At 38.2% G+C, this 15,000-nt stretch overlaps 1 protein-coding gene across 8 annotated transcripts in view; it reads left to right on the plus strand.

Annotated features, from left to right (window-relative positions):
* Positions 1-1,021: 1,021 nt before the first annotated feature.
* LOC122258149 (uncharacterized) overlaps positions 1,022-15,000 on the plus strand; it is a 28,531-nt gene continuing 14,552 nt past the window's right edge. For 2 of the 8 annotated variants that reach the window (XM_043023932.2, XM_043023930.2), the window contains exons 1-13: positions 1,022-1,107; positions 4,673-4,771; positions 5,159-5,406; positions 5,810-5,995; positions 6,170-6,300; positions 6,903-7,011; positions 7,257-7,354; positions 7,532-7,838; positions 8,084-8,199; positions 9,304-9,466; positions 9,801-9,881; positions 10,042-10,273; positions 10,396-10,461. In XM_043023932.2, the coding sequence (XP_042879866.2) occupies positions 4,708-4,771; positions 5,159-5,406; positions 5,810-5,995; positions 6,170-6,300; positions 6,903-7,011; positions 7,257-7,354; positions 7,532-7,838; positions 8,084-8,199; positions 9,304-9,466; positions 9,801-9,881; positions 10,042-10,273; positions 10,396-10,461 (1,801 nt within the window). In that variant the 5' untranslated portion in view covers positions 1,022-1,107; positions 4,673-4,707. Of the gene's footprint in view, positions 1,108-1,253; positions 1,475-4,672; positions 4,772-5,158; positions 5,407-5,809; positions 5,996-6,169; positions 6,301-6,902; positions 7,012-7,256; positions 7,355-7,531; positions 7,839-8,083; positions 8,200-9,303; positions 9,467-9,800; positions 9,882-10,041; positions 10,274-10,395; positions 10,462-13,591 lie in introns of those variants that run through there. The other 6 variants (XM_086542799.1, XM_086542797.1, XM_043023927.2 and 3 more) reach the window with 5 other exon arrangements.

Below are 15,000 nucleotides of genomic sequence, written 5' to 3' on the forward strand. Positions count from 1 at the left end.
AGTAATGACAACGATGATCAGCGGTGATAGTGATAATAGTAATAACATTGGTAATGACGATTACAATAATAACAATGATGATAATCAAAATGATAATCATGATCATAAATATAATAATAATAATCATAATCATGATGATGATAATCATAATAATGATGCAGATAAGAATGATAATGAAAATGATAATAACAAAAATAATGTTAATAAGGATAATGACACTAATTATGATAACAGTACTACTAGCAATGTCAAGAAAAATAAAATTATGATAATGATAGTAATATGGATAAAAATGATAATGTAATGATGATACCACTAATAATAAGAAGAACGACACGGATAATAACAATAATGATAACAGCAATAATGATAATCCATAATCATAAATAGAAAACACCCGTTTTGCGTAATAACACATAACATTGAGTCTACAAGAGATACTGATGGAGAGTCCAAATACCTAGGCCAACAAAGGATAAAAATCTGGAGGTCTTTATCTATAAAGAAAATACAAGAAACTTTTTTTTTTATTAACAAACAACAAACATTCTGGATAAGTTGAAGATACAGCCAGTATTCATTAATCGCTTCTCCTAAGATAACATTACTCTTTCTGGACACCTGTCTTTATAACAGATTATTTTTTTCTTAAAGAATAGATATAGGTATTTCATATATTCCTTCTTTTTTTGTATTTTTTTCTTCTGTTTCATAGCATCGCTGTTGGAATATTCATGTTAATACGAAGAGGAACCGCGATTTTAAAAGACACTTCGATTACGCTACATTCGTTGTAAAAACCGAAATATCTAAATACCAAAATCCACCAACCATATTTAAGAAATACGGTAATAATAAAATTCAAAAAAATTTCAAACCCCTGAACCAAGTACTTCCATCATTTAACCAAAGATCCGCGAGAGGAACGCGAAGCTTACCTAAACACTCATTGGCTCCCGGAAAACCCCCTCAACCAATGAGAAGCGAGTTAAGCCAGCTGCGCCGAGCCCGTCCACACAATCTACGCAAAAAGTCTCGCGCGCGCGGCACCAGAGAACAAGATTCAGACCATCGTCGTAGAGCGTCCATTTGTAAGGGAAGCTGAGGGTAAGAAAGTTTTTTTTTCGCGAGAAACGGATGGAATATTATCCCTTCCACTCTAGGATTTAGAGGATATTTCCTTATTAATGCATGGTCGTGGGTGTACGCACAATTTTTTTTCTAATGATGTATTTCGTTTTGTTTATATTCATGTTTATAGGGATACGGGAGTATAAACAAAGGTTTGTTTTTCCTGCCAATTTTTGCCATTAAGAGTTGGATAAGGAATTACTTCTTCTTATTAGTCGTTTAGCGGTGGTGTTAGTGACTCTATGATGCATAACATCATAAAGAACCAGACTGCAGTATGTAGATCATCCGAAATCAAGTGAAAAAACAATGAATTATGAATTTCTTCCTCAACGAAAACACGGTATTTTGGAGGCGAATTTCTGGCTGTTATTTTTATGTAATTTTTCGTGACAGTATCTTCACTAACGACTTATTATTAGCTTTTTGTCTTCTGTTTTGTAAGTTTGTGGATTTGGCATTTATCTAGAATCTCAAATTACTGCTTTTGTTGTGTTTTGGGAGTTTTAACAATGTTATGTCCTCTAAAACCCTATTAAAGAAGAAAGAAGAAGAAGAATATTATGTCACTTCCAAGCCAGACTGTGAAGTTTAGTCTTCTTCCTGCGTTGATATATTTGTTGCTTTTTCTTGTTGCACATTCTTGTTGCACAGGCGATATTACATAGGTCTGGTGTAGGGTGTTGCCAGTTCTCGCTGGGCCTGTCGGGATTGGGTTAACGACAGGTGACAAGATATCAAGTCAAGTGGTGGCAGCATCAGCTGCCGGGGACGAGATATTTTGTCATAGCTATCCTCCTGGCTGGTGTGCCAGGTGATCGGGCATATAACGCTTGGCCATAGCCAGTGCGGGCGAGAATCCCGAGGCATTAGGCTTACGTGCTTGAAATCTCCTGACGTTTCAACCATTTGGACTCAAAATAACCCCATCGGCAACGGGTTAAATCCATCACAAAACAAGGATTAGGCTGACTTTAGAAAGCTGTAGCTCCGAGACTAGTGCTGTTGCAGTTATAATACATTATGACTGTGAGCAGCTTCTGATATTGCATCATGTATGCATTTACGCCTATCTATTAGGTCTAAATGGAGTGTCGTGTATGTCATGACACCTATCCACAATAGGTTAACGGCAAATGCTTAATTTACTATTTTGGTGTTTTCTTCACAAGGAAAAAAATACAATCTGGGTTCCATGTATTTCAACTCTGTTCCTAGAGAAATTAAAGCAAAAATAGAGAATTAGATTTCAAATCTTAGGTAATTTCAGATAGATTTCTCATTGTTAGAATTTTTAATATTTATTCTGACGACAAAGAAGCTTTTAAACAACGCAAACCATCTCTATCGCTGATAACAACACTCAAGAGAGTTGGGTTACCTTGTGCCTCTCATGCTTCAGCAAAAGGCCATGTAGATTTCTGCAATATAGAGCAATTAAATGTCAAAGAACTAGACTAATTTCTATCTTGCCTGAATACATGTGGTGAAGGTTTTGCTTGCTTTTGCCTCTCACATTGGTCATCGCCTATTAATTCACTAACTCTCATAAATCTCTGTGTAACTTCACTATTAGGTGGGACATAGGGTGTGGAACTCTTCAGACTGTTATGTGCTTATTAGGATGATTTATTGTTGTTAACCCATTGTGGACAGAAGCTTGAGCTTGCTAATTGGCCGTCAGGATGGAATATTTCCGACTTCAAAATGGAAAGGGACGGAGGAAATCTTTTTCCGCATCCTTGCTCCACAGACTTGCCTACGTAGTATTTTCCCGTAAAACCATCACCAAATAAAAGTTTAGTGGGACTTGAGAAGGCTATAGCCCAGAAATTAGTGCCATGATGGTCATGAAACAGAACAGTGTCCAATATTGCATCATATGCATTGACACTTGTCATTTAGGCCAAATCTGGGCTGTCTTGTATGTCATGACACCCATCAGGATGGAGTTATTATTTTTTATACATTTACCCAGCAATATGAGTGATGCACTTTTTGTCTTTCCCAGCTATTGGAGCCATTACCATTGTTATTGTTAGTTTCCACAAATTCTATATCTGCACAATAGGTATCAACAGCAAGCCATATATAACAATTTATTTAGTATCGACAGCACATAATTATTTTTTATTGAAGAACCATTTTGGGTTTAGAAGCAGATCAAAATTTTAGAATGTTATTTGTTTGTTTTTTTCCTGTTATTTCTCTTACCAATCAAAAAGGAATAAACTAGTTGAACCTAATCTAACTTTTCATAAAGTCTCAAACTTAATATAAGGAAAATGTATATTTTTTCTTATAAGACCTGCAGTGGCTTTCTCAAAATAGAACATCCCATAATTTTATCGGCTGTGTTCTTTCCAAATCCCATTAGAACTTACAGTGAGCTGTGATGGAAGACTTACAGTGTACAGACCAACATGATAGTGTAGCGGTGCGGTTTGTGCTTCAGCAAAGCCCAACAAGCGCTGCCATGTATACTCAGCAAGATAATGCTCGGACCAGTTCTTTATTTGATGGAAAATGGCCGGGAAGGTCTCTACAAGTTCCGACTTACTATAGAAAATGGGGCTGATGTGTTGACCTTTGTCAAAACACTAAAGGCATGGAGGGAACAGCATTCACTGCACTTGAATAGAGTTGGACTTTGTAGGCTTCCTGTCACAGATCACAGCAAGTTTTAGGTAGAATTGGATAGAGTTCATTTAATGTGATTATATTAACCCTTTGACGACGGTGCATCACACCCGTGTGACACAGCTAAATGCCAAATGACGGGGGTGACACACCAGTTTGACGTTCCCGTTGCAATGTTACATAGGCCCAGCATAGGGGGTTTCTACTTATTGTCGGGATTGGGTTAAAAGTAAAACACCTTAAATTACAATTAATGAGAAACTTGATCTTCTAATCAACAGGAATTGAGAAGTAGTTGAAGTCTAATTTGAGAGCAGAAGAGTCCAGGTTTATAATTTAATATATCTAAAGACTTAGATTTGGTGACTTAGATTCTCTCATAACTTAGATTTGTACTGTGCCCTGGGTGGGAAAGAGCTAAATCATTCAGTGGAAGCAGTGCACATTGCTATGCTTGATTTAGTCAGTGACATCATTATCAATGAAAAACTCTTTTAAGATATATATACCATTTTTCAAACAATTTGCCAGTCAGTTTTAGAGCATAGGAAACTGGTTTCTTTGCAGGCAATGCGCATTGCTTTTAGAACTTAATTTTTCCACTTCCAATCATGGAGTTGTTGAGATATAACTGAAAGTTTAATTGTTTGCACCAGAAAAAGAAGTTGAAATTTAAAGTATCAGAACCTTACACACATAATGCTCTGAAATTATTCATTCTCATATATTTTCTTTTTCATTTGTTTCATTAGATAGTAAGGTATTACACATTTCTTTTCCCTATACATACATTTAATTAAGAATACTCCTGTCAATTCTGGTGTATGTAGAAGCACCAGTGTCACTCTTGTCATTCCCTTATTGAGTAGAATCATAAGACTGGAATGTTGCGTCATTACAGAACTGATAACGGCAAAGAACACAAGCACTGGCATCATGAGCGGCCATGGCAGAAGGTCCCACAAGAGGAAAGTGGAGGAACTGCAAGACGAAGATCACAGTACGTATAGATTCTTCTCTCCTCACCTCTCCTCTCCTCTCCTCTCTCCCTCTCTTACTTCTCTCTCTCTCTCTCTCTCTCTCTCTCTCTCTCTCTCTCTCTCTCTCTCTCTCTCTCTCTCTCTCTCTCTCTCTCTCTCTCTCTCTCTCTCTCTCTCTCTCTCTCTCTCTCTCTCTCTCTCTCTTTTCTTCCCCTTGCCCTTTCCCCTATTCTTTACTGGTTATTGCACCAACTTTTGGTTAAGGTGGTTGTGTTTCATTATCAGGCAAAATCGGCATGCATAGTGCATGACTTTTAAAATACAGTGAAAACCCTCAGTATCTTTTATATCTCTCTATTAGTCTGGATAAGGTAAACACACACTTCATCATGAATGTTTTATCTCAGGATCCAACAGCACAGCAAGAGAGTCAGCCAAACATCTACAAGACAGAAATTCCAGAGAGGTCCCAGAAACTCAGACAGTCCTAACACTGACGGAAGAGAACTTCACACGTTTAGATGCGTCGAAGCTGGACGAGTACGAGGAGGAAGACACGGGGGAAGTCTCTCAGGAGGAAGAGCATGAGGATGGCACTGTTAGCCAGGGGACCATGTGGAGAGGAGATACAGGAGAAAACCTGGATGCAACACAGGTAATGTGGCCAGATGCAATATAGCTAAGATGTTGATTTAGTTGGATACAACTTAGGTACTTAGATTACTTAGGTACTAGTAATGTTGCTGGATGCAATATAGCTAAGATGTTGATTTAAGTGGATACAACGTTGGTGATATTCCTTTAGTTTACCGAAGAGAAAGAAAGAAAATGTAATGCATCTAGTGCTCATCTAGTTAAGCAAGCTGTAAGAAAGGAGATTACAGATGATGCATGCAAGTTTTTACATGTGCTGAAAATTACTTAGGTACTAGTAACATGGCAGAGAGATCATTCTTTATAATATTGTGGGAGTTTGAATTTATAGATATTTGAATATATTTTTCTTTCCGTGTCTAAGCAGTGACAATAATGCAACTTCAATTTTCATCCAACATCAGGTATTCTTAAGATGTAGAAGAGAGCCAAACAATGAAAACTTTGACTGTGAGACCCAGACAGTTCACTTCAGACCTGTAAGAGAAGACCGCGGGGGAGCTGTAGCAGGGGGCTCTGAGGGTTCCAAGAGAGCTACCCTGGCGAGCCTTAACCTCAAGACCGTGAAGGAGGAACAGCATTCCGATAAGGTAAGTGTCAGAAGAGCGCGGATAATGTCTAGGCAACGGTGCGTTTGGTTGTGTTGAAAAGGATGACTCTTTTTCAGGTGGAAACTTAATTGGATTATTTAAGATGCCTATATTTATTGTTATTAGAAAAGATCATTTTTCTCTAATATTATCCCCTATTTTTATTGTTTTTAGGAGTCTGCAAGTGCAATAAAGAAATGTTGCATAGAGGACTGCGAGTCAAGATCGGACAGAACAGAATCCAGTGTAACATACATCCCTGTCTCAGATGATGAGAACAGCAAAAAACTGCTGGACCTATCACAGTATGTCTATATGAAATTTTGTTGTTAATCTAATGTAATTATATTCAGGCTACCTAAGTGTAAATGATCTGTTTTTGCATTAATTACCAATTTGTTTAGTATAATTAGACTTCATTGCTTTTGAAATTTGTGCCTTACTTGGGGTCTCTTAAAGATGACATCCTATGGGTGAGGATGATAATTAGACTGATTTTTTGTGAGATTTTACGAATAGACATTGCAATGCCACTAATAGAATTCCAAGTAGGCACAATGCTTATCCAAATATCTTTTTGTGTGATTTCAAGATGCATGCAAAGATTTGGAGGGAGAGAGAGAGAGAGAGAGAAAGAAAGAAAGAAAGGTAGAAAGAGAAAGAGAAAGAGAAAGAGAAAGAGAAAGAGAAAGAGAGAGAGAGAGAGAGAGAGAGAGAAGAGAAGAGAGAGAGAAAGAGAAAGAGAAGAGAGAGAGAAAGAGAAAGAGAAAGAGAAAGAGAAAGAGAAAGAGAAAGAGAAAGAGAAAGAGAAAGAGAAAGAGAAAGAGAAAGAGAAAGAGAAAGAGAAAGAGAGAGAGAGAGAGAGATTTAAAATTAACTTACCACCATTTTTTTATGAACATTTCAGACACAGCAAGAAGAGTACCCAGATATATATGTGCAGTTTACATTTACTCAACCCAACCAAATTAACCAAAACCAAAGGAAAGACCAGAAAGAAAAAAACCTGTGATATGGTTTGTATTCCTTAGTTTTTATGAAATGTAAAGAGATTGAGTGATATAGTATAAGTTGCATGAAGACCCACCATACAAATAAATTACATTATCATTTAGATCTCACATGTTTTTGTTAATAAAATCATAATCTTCTATACAGGATATCTAGTTTATTTAAATTATACCAGATGAGAGTTATAAGATTATTAAGCTTTACAAAGTGCATGCCAATGAACACTACTTTGATGTTTTCATATTTTCAGCTTTTAGCAGAGGAAGCAGAGAAAATCAAGATGGGCTTAGCCAGTGGAAGGCCCAAAAGAACACCAAAACCCAATAAGAATTATGACTGGGCAGAGCTGTAAGTATTGCTTGCGTTGTTTGTATTATTCTGTCCAAACATGAAGTTTTTTGTGGGAATACCAAGTATGTTTTATTTGCTTTTATTCTTTCTTTCTTTTCATTTTTGCTTCTTTCCATCTTTCTTTTTTCAAAAGACTCATTGTCAAGGAGTTAAAGACATGCTTTCTTCTTTCAGAATTCCATTGATCAAGTCCGAGCCACAAGAAGAGGAAGAAATTAGCCTAGAAAGTAGTCCGGGAGCTTCAGTACAACAGTCAGGTGGCCTAGCCGGGCGAAGAAGGAAACAGCTGCTTTCGAGCGTCAAAAAAGAAGACAAAGAAAACGAAAGGCCAGGCGAGGTGGAGGAACTGGAAGAGACGAACCCCTGCGAGAGCGAGCCGGAAGACTATGGTGAGAACGTGAGCCAGCCAAGCCAACTGCGATTTCCTCCACCCAAGCCAAAAGGACGGCCCCCCAGAATTAGAGACATATGCACACAGACAGTGAGTTTGAGGGAGTTTGCTGCGTATGTTTTTTTATTACTTGTGTTCGTGTTGATTAAAATGATGCAGTGTGTGGTTTGCCTATATTGTTGTATTATTGTTTTTTTGTTGTTTTTTTGTACCTAGCAGAATGTCATTCTTGTCATTGTTTGCTGCATGTTCAGTATCTGTGTATTGCTACATAAAAGTAGTAGACTTGATATTCACAAAACATGGATTCTTAATATGCATTTTCTTCTATGCAGGATGCTATGCGAAATTCAAACACAAGACAGCCCCTTCGTGAAGTGAAGGTTCAGTGTAATCTAACCGCAGAACCTCTGGCTTCGTGCCCCAGTTGTTCAGGTGTCGATTGGGAAAGGTGAGGTTTCTTTGTTTTGAGCCTTTTATTTAATATATTGTAAGCTTATCAGCTATGTTCATAGATGGTGTGAGAAGATTTTGTGACTAGTTTTTACGGGACTTTGTACTTGTTTTTAAAAAAATGTGAGCAAGATGAGTCTTATAACGTTATAACAACCGTTATCCAAGTCACATGTACAAATTATTCATAGAAACTTATTTTGCTAAATAAATATTTTGCAGCAAGTCTATTGATAATTCATCTTCATAATGGCAAATGTAACTAAAATTCTGCTAATGCCCTTGAATGAAATAGAATGAATCTTAATTCTTCTGAAACTGAAATTTGCCAAAATCTCTCCTTGGCATCTTCAAATAATATTCCTCACATCAAATTTTTAAACAACATATAAGTTATTGTCTGGATCTTTTTTCCTATGTAAACAAATTTTGCAATCATTCCAGCATTCTCCCATTATATTAGAGACCTAAAATAATGGGAGGATCATCTTGCTTTGCATTCTATGGTGTTTCAATACCAAAATGCAATCACATTTGCAAAAGCTCCACCTAAGAGGTATTTACACTGCTTATGAATATGGTCAAAAGACTTCACTTTTTTATTTATTGAAGTGTAGATCGCAAAAGAAAGGATACTCTGAATGATTTATTTCTTGGAGCAGAATATCTTGATGTTTTTAGTTGGGAAAGAAGATAGCAGATATTAGAGAACACATATAGACCAACAGAGAATCTTTATATATTTTATATCACTATACAAATGCTCCTATTAATTGAAGAATTTTTTTCAGGAAAGTAATAGTACTGACCAGAATTTTTTCTTTTCTTTTCTTTTCTTTTCTTTTCTTTTCTTTTCTTTTCTTTTCTTTTCTTTTCTTTTCTTTTCTTTTCTTTTCTTTTCTTTTCTTTTCTTTTCTTTTCTTTTCTTTTCTTTTCTTTTCTTTTCAAAACTTAGTCTGTCTCCTTGCCAACTTTTGAAGCCCTCACCTCTCTTTAATAAAGTATGAGATATAGGATGAAAATTGTATGGGATGACGATAGTACACAACACCAGTATTCTAGGTAGCATTATCCATAAAGAAAAAAATGTTTCTTATTGCAGATTGGAGGAGCTGTTGGCTGAATGTTTACCCCAGATCGAGAGGGAGCTGTGCGACCCACAAGTAGCTGCATGTATACAGCAGGTGTTGAGCACTGTACAAACTTCCACCCATGCAACAAACTTCCTGCAGCTCCTCTGCGGTGGTGAACGAGATGAGTTGGAGGTGAGGATTATAATCATAAAGATAAGAGCTTTAGCATTTCTACTCTTTTAATATTTTTAACTTTTTTTCTCTGTGGTAATAATGGCATCCATAATATAACATAGTATAACAGTATTTTAGGAATTCATATTTGGTGTTTACTTTTAGGATTCTCAGAAGATAAGAAATTAAAGTACAGCTCAAAACATATTCATTATAGAACACTAGATTCATGTTCTCTCTACAATGGCATCAAAGCAACCATACCTACATTTATAGTTCACCAATTTGCAAAATCCTCTTATGGTCCTACTTTTATAAGTAACTAACTTTTAACCGCACTTTCTCTTCTCAGAGTTCAAAAGGAATAGTTCTAGTCTCTTGTCAGGAAGACCCTGAAGAAGTGGAGATTGAAAATATGATTCATCCGGAAGTTGTAAGTATCATTTTCTTTCTTTCCTTTCTGTCTTAATCTGTTCCTTTCGGTTTATGAATACAAACAAAAGAATGAAGTGTATAAGTTGACTGGATTAGCTTGTGATAGAGATGGCTGTAGATGCTCACATTTTCTCCCATGTTTTTCTCCAATCTCGCAGGAAGCTCCCGTGTCGGGCGTAAGAGAAATCACTCCCAAGGTGTGGCGGAGAAAGCCTCCCTTGGTAAACATTAAGAAAGAGGAAATGGACGATTTAGAGGATGATGTTGACGACCTAGGCCTCCAAGCGGCCACGGATTTAGACGACGAGGAATTCACTCCCGGACTCGATGCTCAGGAGGAGGATGACAATGATGAAATAGACGACGACGAAGACTGGAACGTCAAGAATGGTAGGTTATCTCTCTAGTCTGTTGATTGGAAATGTTTCTGATATTTAAGTCGCAAAGATTTGAAGAAGAAGAAGAAGAAAATAGTGCAGATTGTCATTATTTTTTTATTATCTTTTTTTCAGCTGGAGAATCGGGACTCATTCCAGTTCGAAAAAAACAGAAGAGAATGTACGGCAAAATAAAGAAAGGTAAGCATCATAAGCAGTATTGATTGTAATTCAGGATATTTGTGTCCAGTTTTTTAGCTGTAATGGTAAGCACAAGTATTTGATTTAACTTTTACATAGCAGATTCTATGTACAGGTTATTTAGATAGCACTAATCATGCTTGTTTCATTTACTTGATTATATTGCGAGAGGATATATTTTGATGGAAGGGGGCTTTCAAGGGACCTCTGTTGGAAGAGTGGTGACATGGGAAATTATTGGTGATTAAAACTTTCCTATGCATGCTAAAGTGCACGCGAGCGTACACACACACGCACACGCATTTGCACACACACACACACACACACACACACACACACACACACACACACACACAGATACTCTCATTCTCAGACATGCTCTCACTCTAACTCTCTCTACATACAGAAACACTACTTGAACTTACCTACATATATCTATATTACAAATAAATTTGATGAGTAGAAATACACAAAAATTAACATCCGAGCAACAGGTAATGAAATAGTTATCTCTTTGAGTACTGACTTGGTTTCTTTGTATAAGACCGAGAGGAATAGTTTCCCTTTACCTTGACATTCGCACTCCGCAAAAGACTCTGAAGCTTTCTTCAGAGTCGCAAGTACCGAATAAGTCATTATGGTTTCCCATCCTAATGGCCTGATGTTATTGACTGGTATATTTTGTGGCAGATAGTCTCTCTCAGGAGACTGTCCTATATAAAGAATATAGGAAAGGGGGATGGTTGGGTTGTAGGGTGAACTGGTCTGTTGATTGTACTGTTATCTTGGAATACTTTACAGAACATTGGAAACTCACACTGGCTTTCGTTCTTACTTTCATTCACTCACTCTCTCTTTCTTTCTTTCTTTCTTTCTTTTGGAAGCATCTTCATTTAAGTGATTATTTATTTAAGCGGTTATTCTTAGCTATTTTGTACTCGAAATAATTGATGCACAGTGGATATTAAGAGATAGATGTGGATACATACATGTATAAACAAATATGTATATGTGCCTTTGCATTTTTAGGGGGTGCATGGGCGGGAAGTTGGCTGTGTGAGAGCATTTGTGTTTGTGTTACAAAGCACAAACATAATAGCTTGAGAAAGCTATTAACTTCAAATTATTAGTTGCAATTGTTCCTCTCAGTAATGTATTCATCAATGAGAATTCTCACAAAATATACCACAGCTGTTTGTTAGGTATGAAATGTTTCAAAGGGTTTCTGTTGATCTTGGTTTCAGAACACACACATTAGAACATAAAACAAAAATCATAAACAAAACAAAGAAGAGAACAGCAGGAAAACTCTTGATTATTCCAAAAACTTTTTCACCATATTTGTTCTTCAGAGCATCCCTAGCAACTATGTAACATAGTTTTGTGTTTTCCAGCTACTCCCTTTGTTGTTTTGTTTATAACTTGCTCAGCTTAACCCTATGACGACGGTGCATCACAGCCGTGTGACACAGCTAAATTCCCGATGCCGGGGCGTCATGCCAGTGTGATGTTTCCAATGCAATATTGCAATGGCCTGGCGCAGGGGTTTTCACGTAGCGCGTGCCCCGTCGGGAAAGGGTTAATATTTAAACAAAAGGGGCAGCTCTTTGCCAAAGAAGTTTGTTAGAAGATGAGAAAATTGAAAGCTAATGTCAGCAGTTGGGATATGGCAATGCCCTTGAGGTTTGTTTTCCTTGGTGTGCTTGTGTCTGTCTGAAATTTCACGCAGGTGAAATGGATGAAAAGCTGTAGGAGATCATAGATGTGATGTAATATACGAGAAAGAGGCGTGTTTGTGCTCAGTCTTCGTATGTTAGAAGATACGTCATTTAATCAGTAAAACATAAGTGGTTTGTATATCATCATGCATATAAAAATATGTTTCTCATTAAAGATACTAATGTAAAGTGGTTATTAGTTCACTTAAATGGTTATGGAGAACTTTATCCGATTTCATTTTGGGAAAGATTTTTGCTGATTCTGTGTGAAGGGGGAATGGGGGAGGGGGTCATTTTTACACACACACACACACACACACACACACACACACACACACACACACACACACACACACACACACACACACACACACACACACACACACACACACACACACACACACACACACACACACACACACACACACACACACACACACACACACACACACACACACACACACACACACACACACACACACACACACACCACACACACCACACACACACTCCACACACTCTCTCTCTCTCTCTCTCTCTCTCTCTCTTTCTCCTCCTCTTCTCTCTCTCTTCTCTCTCTTGGTTTCTCTTCTCTCTCTTCCTCTCTCTCTCTCTCTCTCTCTCTCTTCTCTCTCTCTCTCTCTCTCTCTCTCTCTCTCTCTCTCTCTCTCTCTTTCTCTCTCTCTCTCTCTCTCTCTCTCTCTCTCTTCCTCTCTCTCTCCTCTCTCTCTCTCTCTCTCTCTCTCTCTTCTCTCTCTCTCTCTCTCTCTTCTCTCTCTCTCTCCTCTCTCTTCTCTCTCTCTCTCTCTCTCTCTCTCTCTCTCTCTCTCTCTCTCTCTCTCTCTCTCTCTCTCTCTCTCTCTCTCTCTCTCTCTCTCTCTCTCTCTCTCTCTCTCTTTCTTATCATTTGCTTTGTATGTGCAAAGGTTCTACCTTGAAAAGGAAGAAAAGCTTTTTTTCAAGTAAGCTTGCATTATGTCTATTAAAATGATCCAAAAGCTGCTGGTAATTAACTTGGAAAAGTAAGATTACAGCTTTGGTATGCTTAAGATATAAACATTGTAGAAAAGGGGCTACTATGATGTTCGAGATTTTATTGGTACACTCCTGTTTTGCCAGAATTTTGTTTACTACCTTTCACTGTGTATGTGGGTGTGTTTGTTTGTTTGTTTGTTTATCACTGTTTCAAAATGCATTATCTCTCAAATTACTCAGAAGAATGAAATATACTTGAAGCGCAGAAGAGCCATCACATCTTGTTCATAGGTAGTGTATCACATGTAGAAAACTCCGATTCAGAGACCATAACCTGATTTAACTTGCCCGCCTGTAGACACCATTAAGCTCTGTGTAAAGACCTCAGGAGCTCTTTGTCCACCTCCTCCCTCATGCAATTTGTTTCTTCCTTCCAGGGCGAGATTGTCTTGGGGGAGAAACAGAAGGACAGGAGGCAGAGAGGGAGTCAGGGACTGATAATAGTGAGGAGGAGGAGGAGGAGGATGACCAGGAGGGAAACAGTGAGAGTGATGCTTACGATAGAATGAAAATGCATTTGTCTAAGGGCAGCATAGTGAGGTTGAGGAAATTTCACGAGTTGAGGGCAAAGCAGGTGGTCAAGAAGTCAAACAGAAAAGGAGTGGATGACAGGTGGCTGAGAGGAAAGTACAACTGCCCCACGTGCAACAAGGTGTTCAGTACGAGGTTAAAGATGGAGACGCACCACCAGCACATTCACTTAGGTATTGCTCCTTGGACGGGTAGCCACCTGTGCGAAGAATGTGGGAAGACTTTCACACAGAAGGTTGGCTTGAAGGTCCATAGAATGCACAAGCACGGAGACCCGAAGCAGTTTCCTTGTGGTCTGTGCAGCTACGAGGGAGTAACAAAAGCTAAGTTAGCTCGACACATGAGGAGTCACTCGGAAGACCGAGTCTATACTTGCGAGTATTGTGGACTAGCTTTGAAAACAGCAGACACTTATAAAAACCACATGGCTCTACACACTAACGAAGGTAAATATCAGTGTAACGTGTGTCACAAAGCCTTCCATCACAAACAGTATTACGAAGATCACCACAGAAGTCATTTTGACATACGCGATTACAAGTGTGTAATTTGCCAAACCTCTTTTAAAACCAGCAAATCTTTGCGCACTCACATCAGAGGTGTTCATTTGAACGACAAACGCATTGTTTGCAGTATATGTGGCGCAAGATTTATGACTAATTACAATTTGAGGAGTCACATGAAGAAGCATGCCCGTGCTGAGCAGAATCATCCTAAGCATCAGTGTAAGATATGTAACAAAAAGTTCCACAGTGTACCTGGGTTGGACACCCACCAGAGGGTTGCTCACTTAGGGGAATACCAGCCAGTGCAAATAAAGATCGAATCAGACGCATCCTCAAGGTCGACCCCAATAACCTCGGTCATGTACAAGAGAATCAAGTCGGAGTTGTGCGAGGAGATCGACGGCAGCCAGATTTACACGGCCGATGTCGAGCACATCATCGAAGAGGCTGGAGCCGAGGCCATTGCCTATGAAGCCAAAGATTCCATTCAAGATTGTACCGAGGCAATAGAAACGGTGGAAGCAGTTGTCGAGGACAGTGGAGACATAGAACCAAGACAGCATGTCAGCATTATATATGTGTATCCATGCAGCGACTGTGGCACCATGTTTACTTCTCAGGATTTGCTCATGGCACACATGAAGACACATAGGTGATTAAAAAAAAAAGAAAAAAAACATTAAAAAGATCTTGAGAAGTTCAAAACAGATAATTTATTTTGTTTGTACAATATTGAAGAAGTATATTAA

This window comes from Penaeus japonicus, unplaced genomic scaffold (assembly GCF_977035675.1).
Source record: "Penaeus japonicus unplaced genomic scaffold, GWHDUDI00000001_assembly GWHDUDI00000012, whole genome shotgun sequence".
Taxonomy (NCBI): domain Eukaryota; kingdom Metazoa; phylum Arthropoda; class Malacostraca; order Decapoda; family Penaeidae; genus Penaeus; species Penaeus japonicus.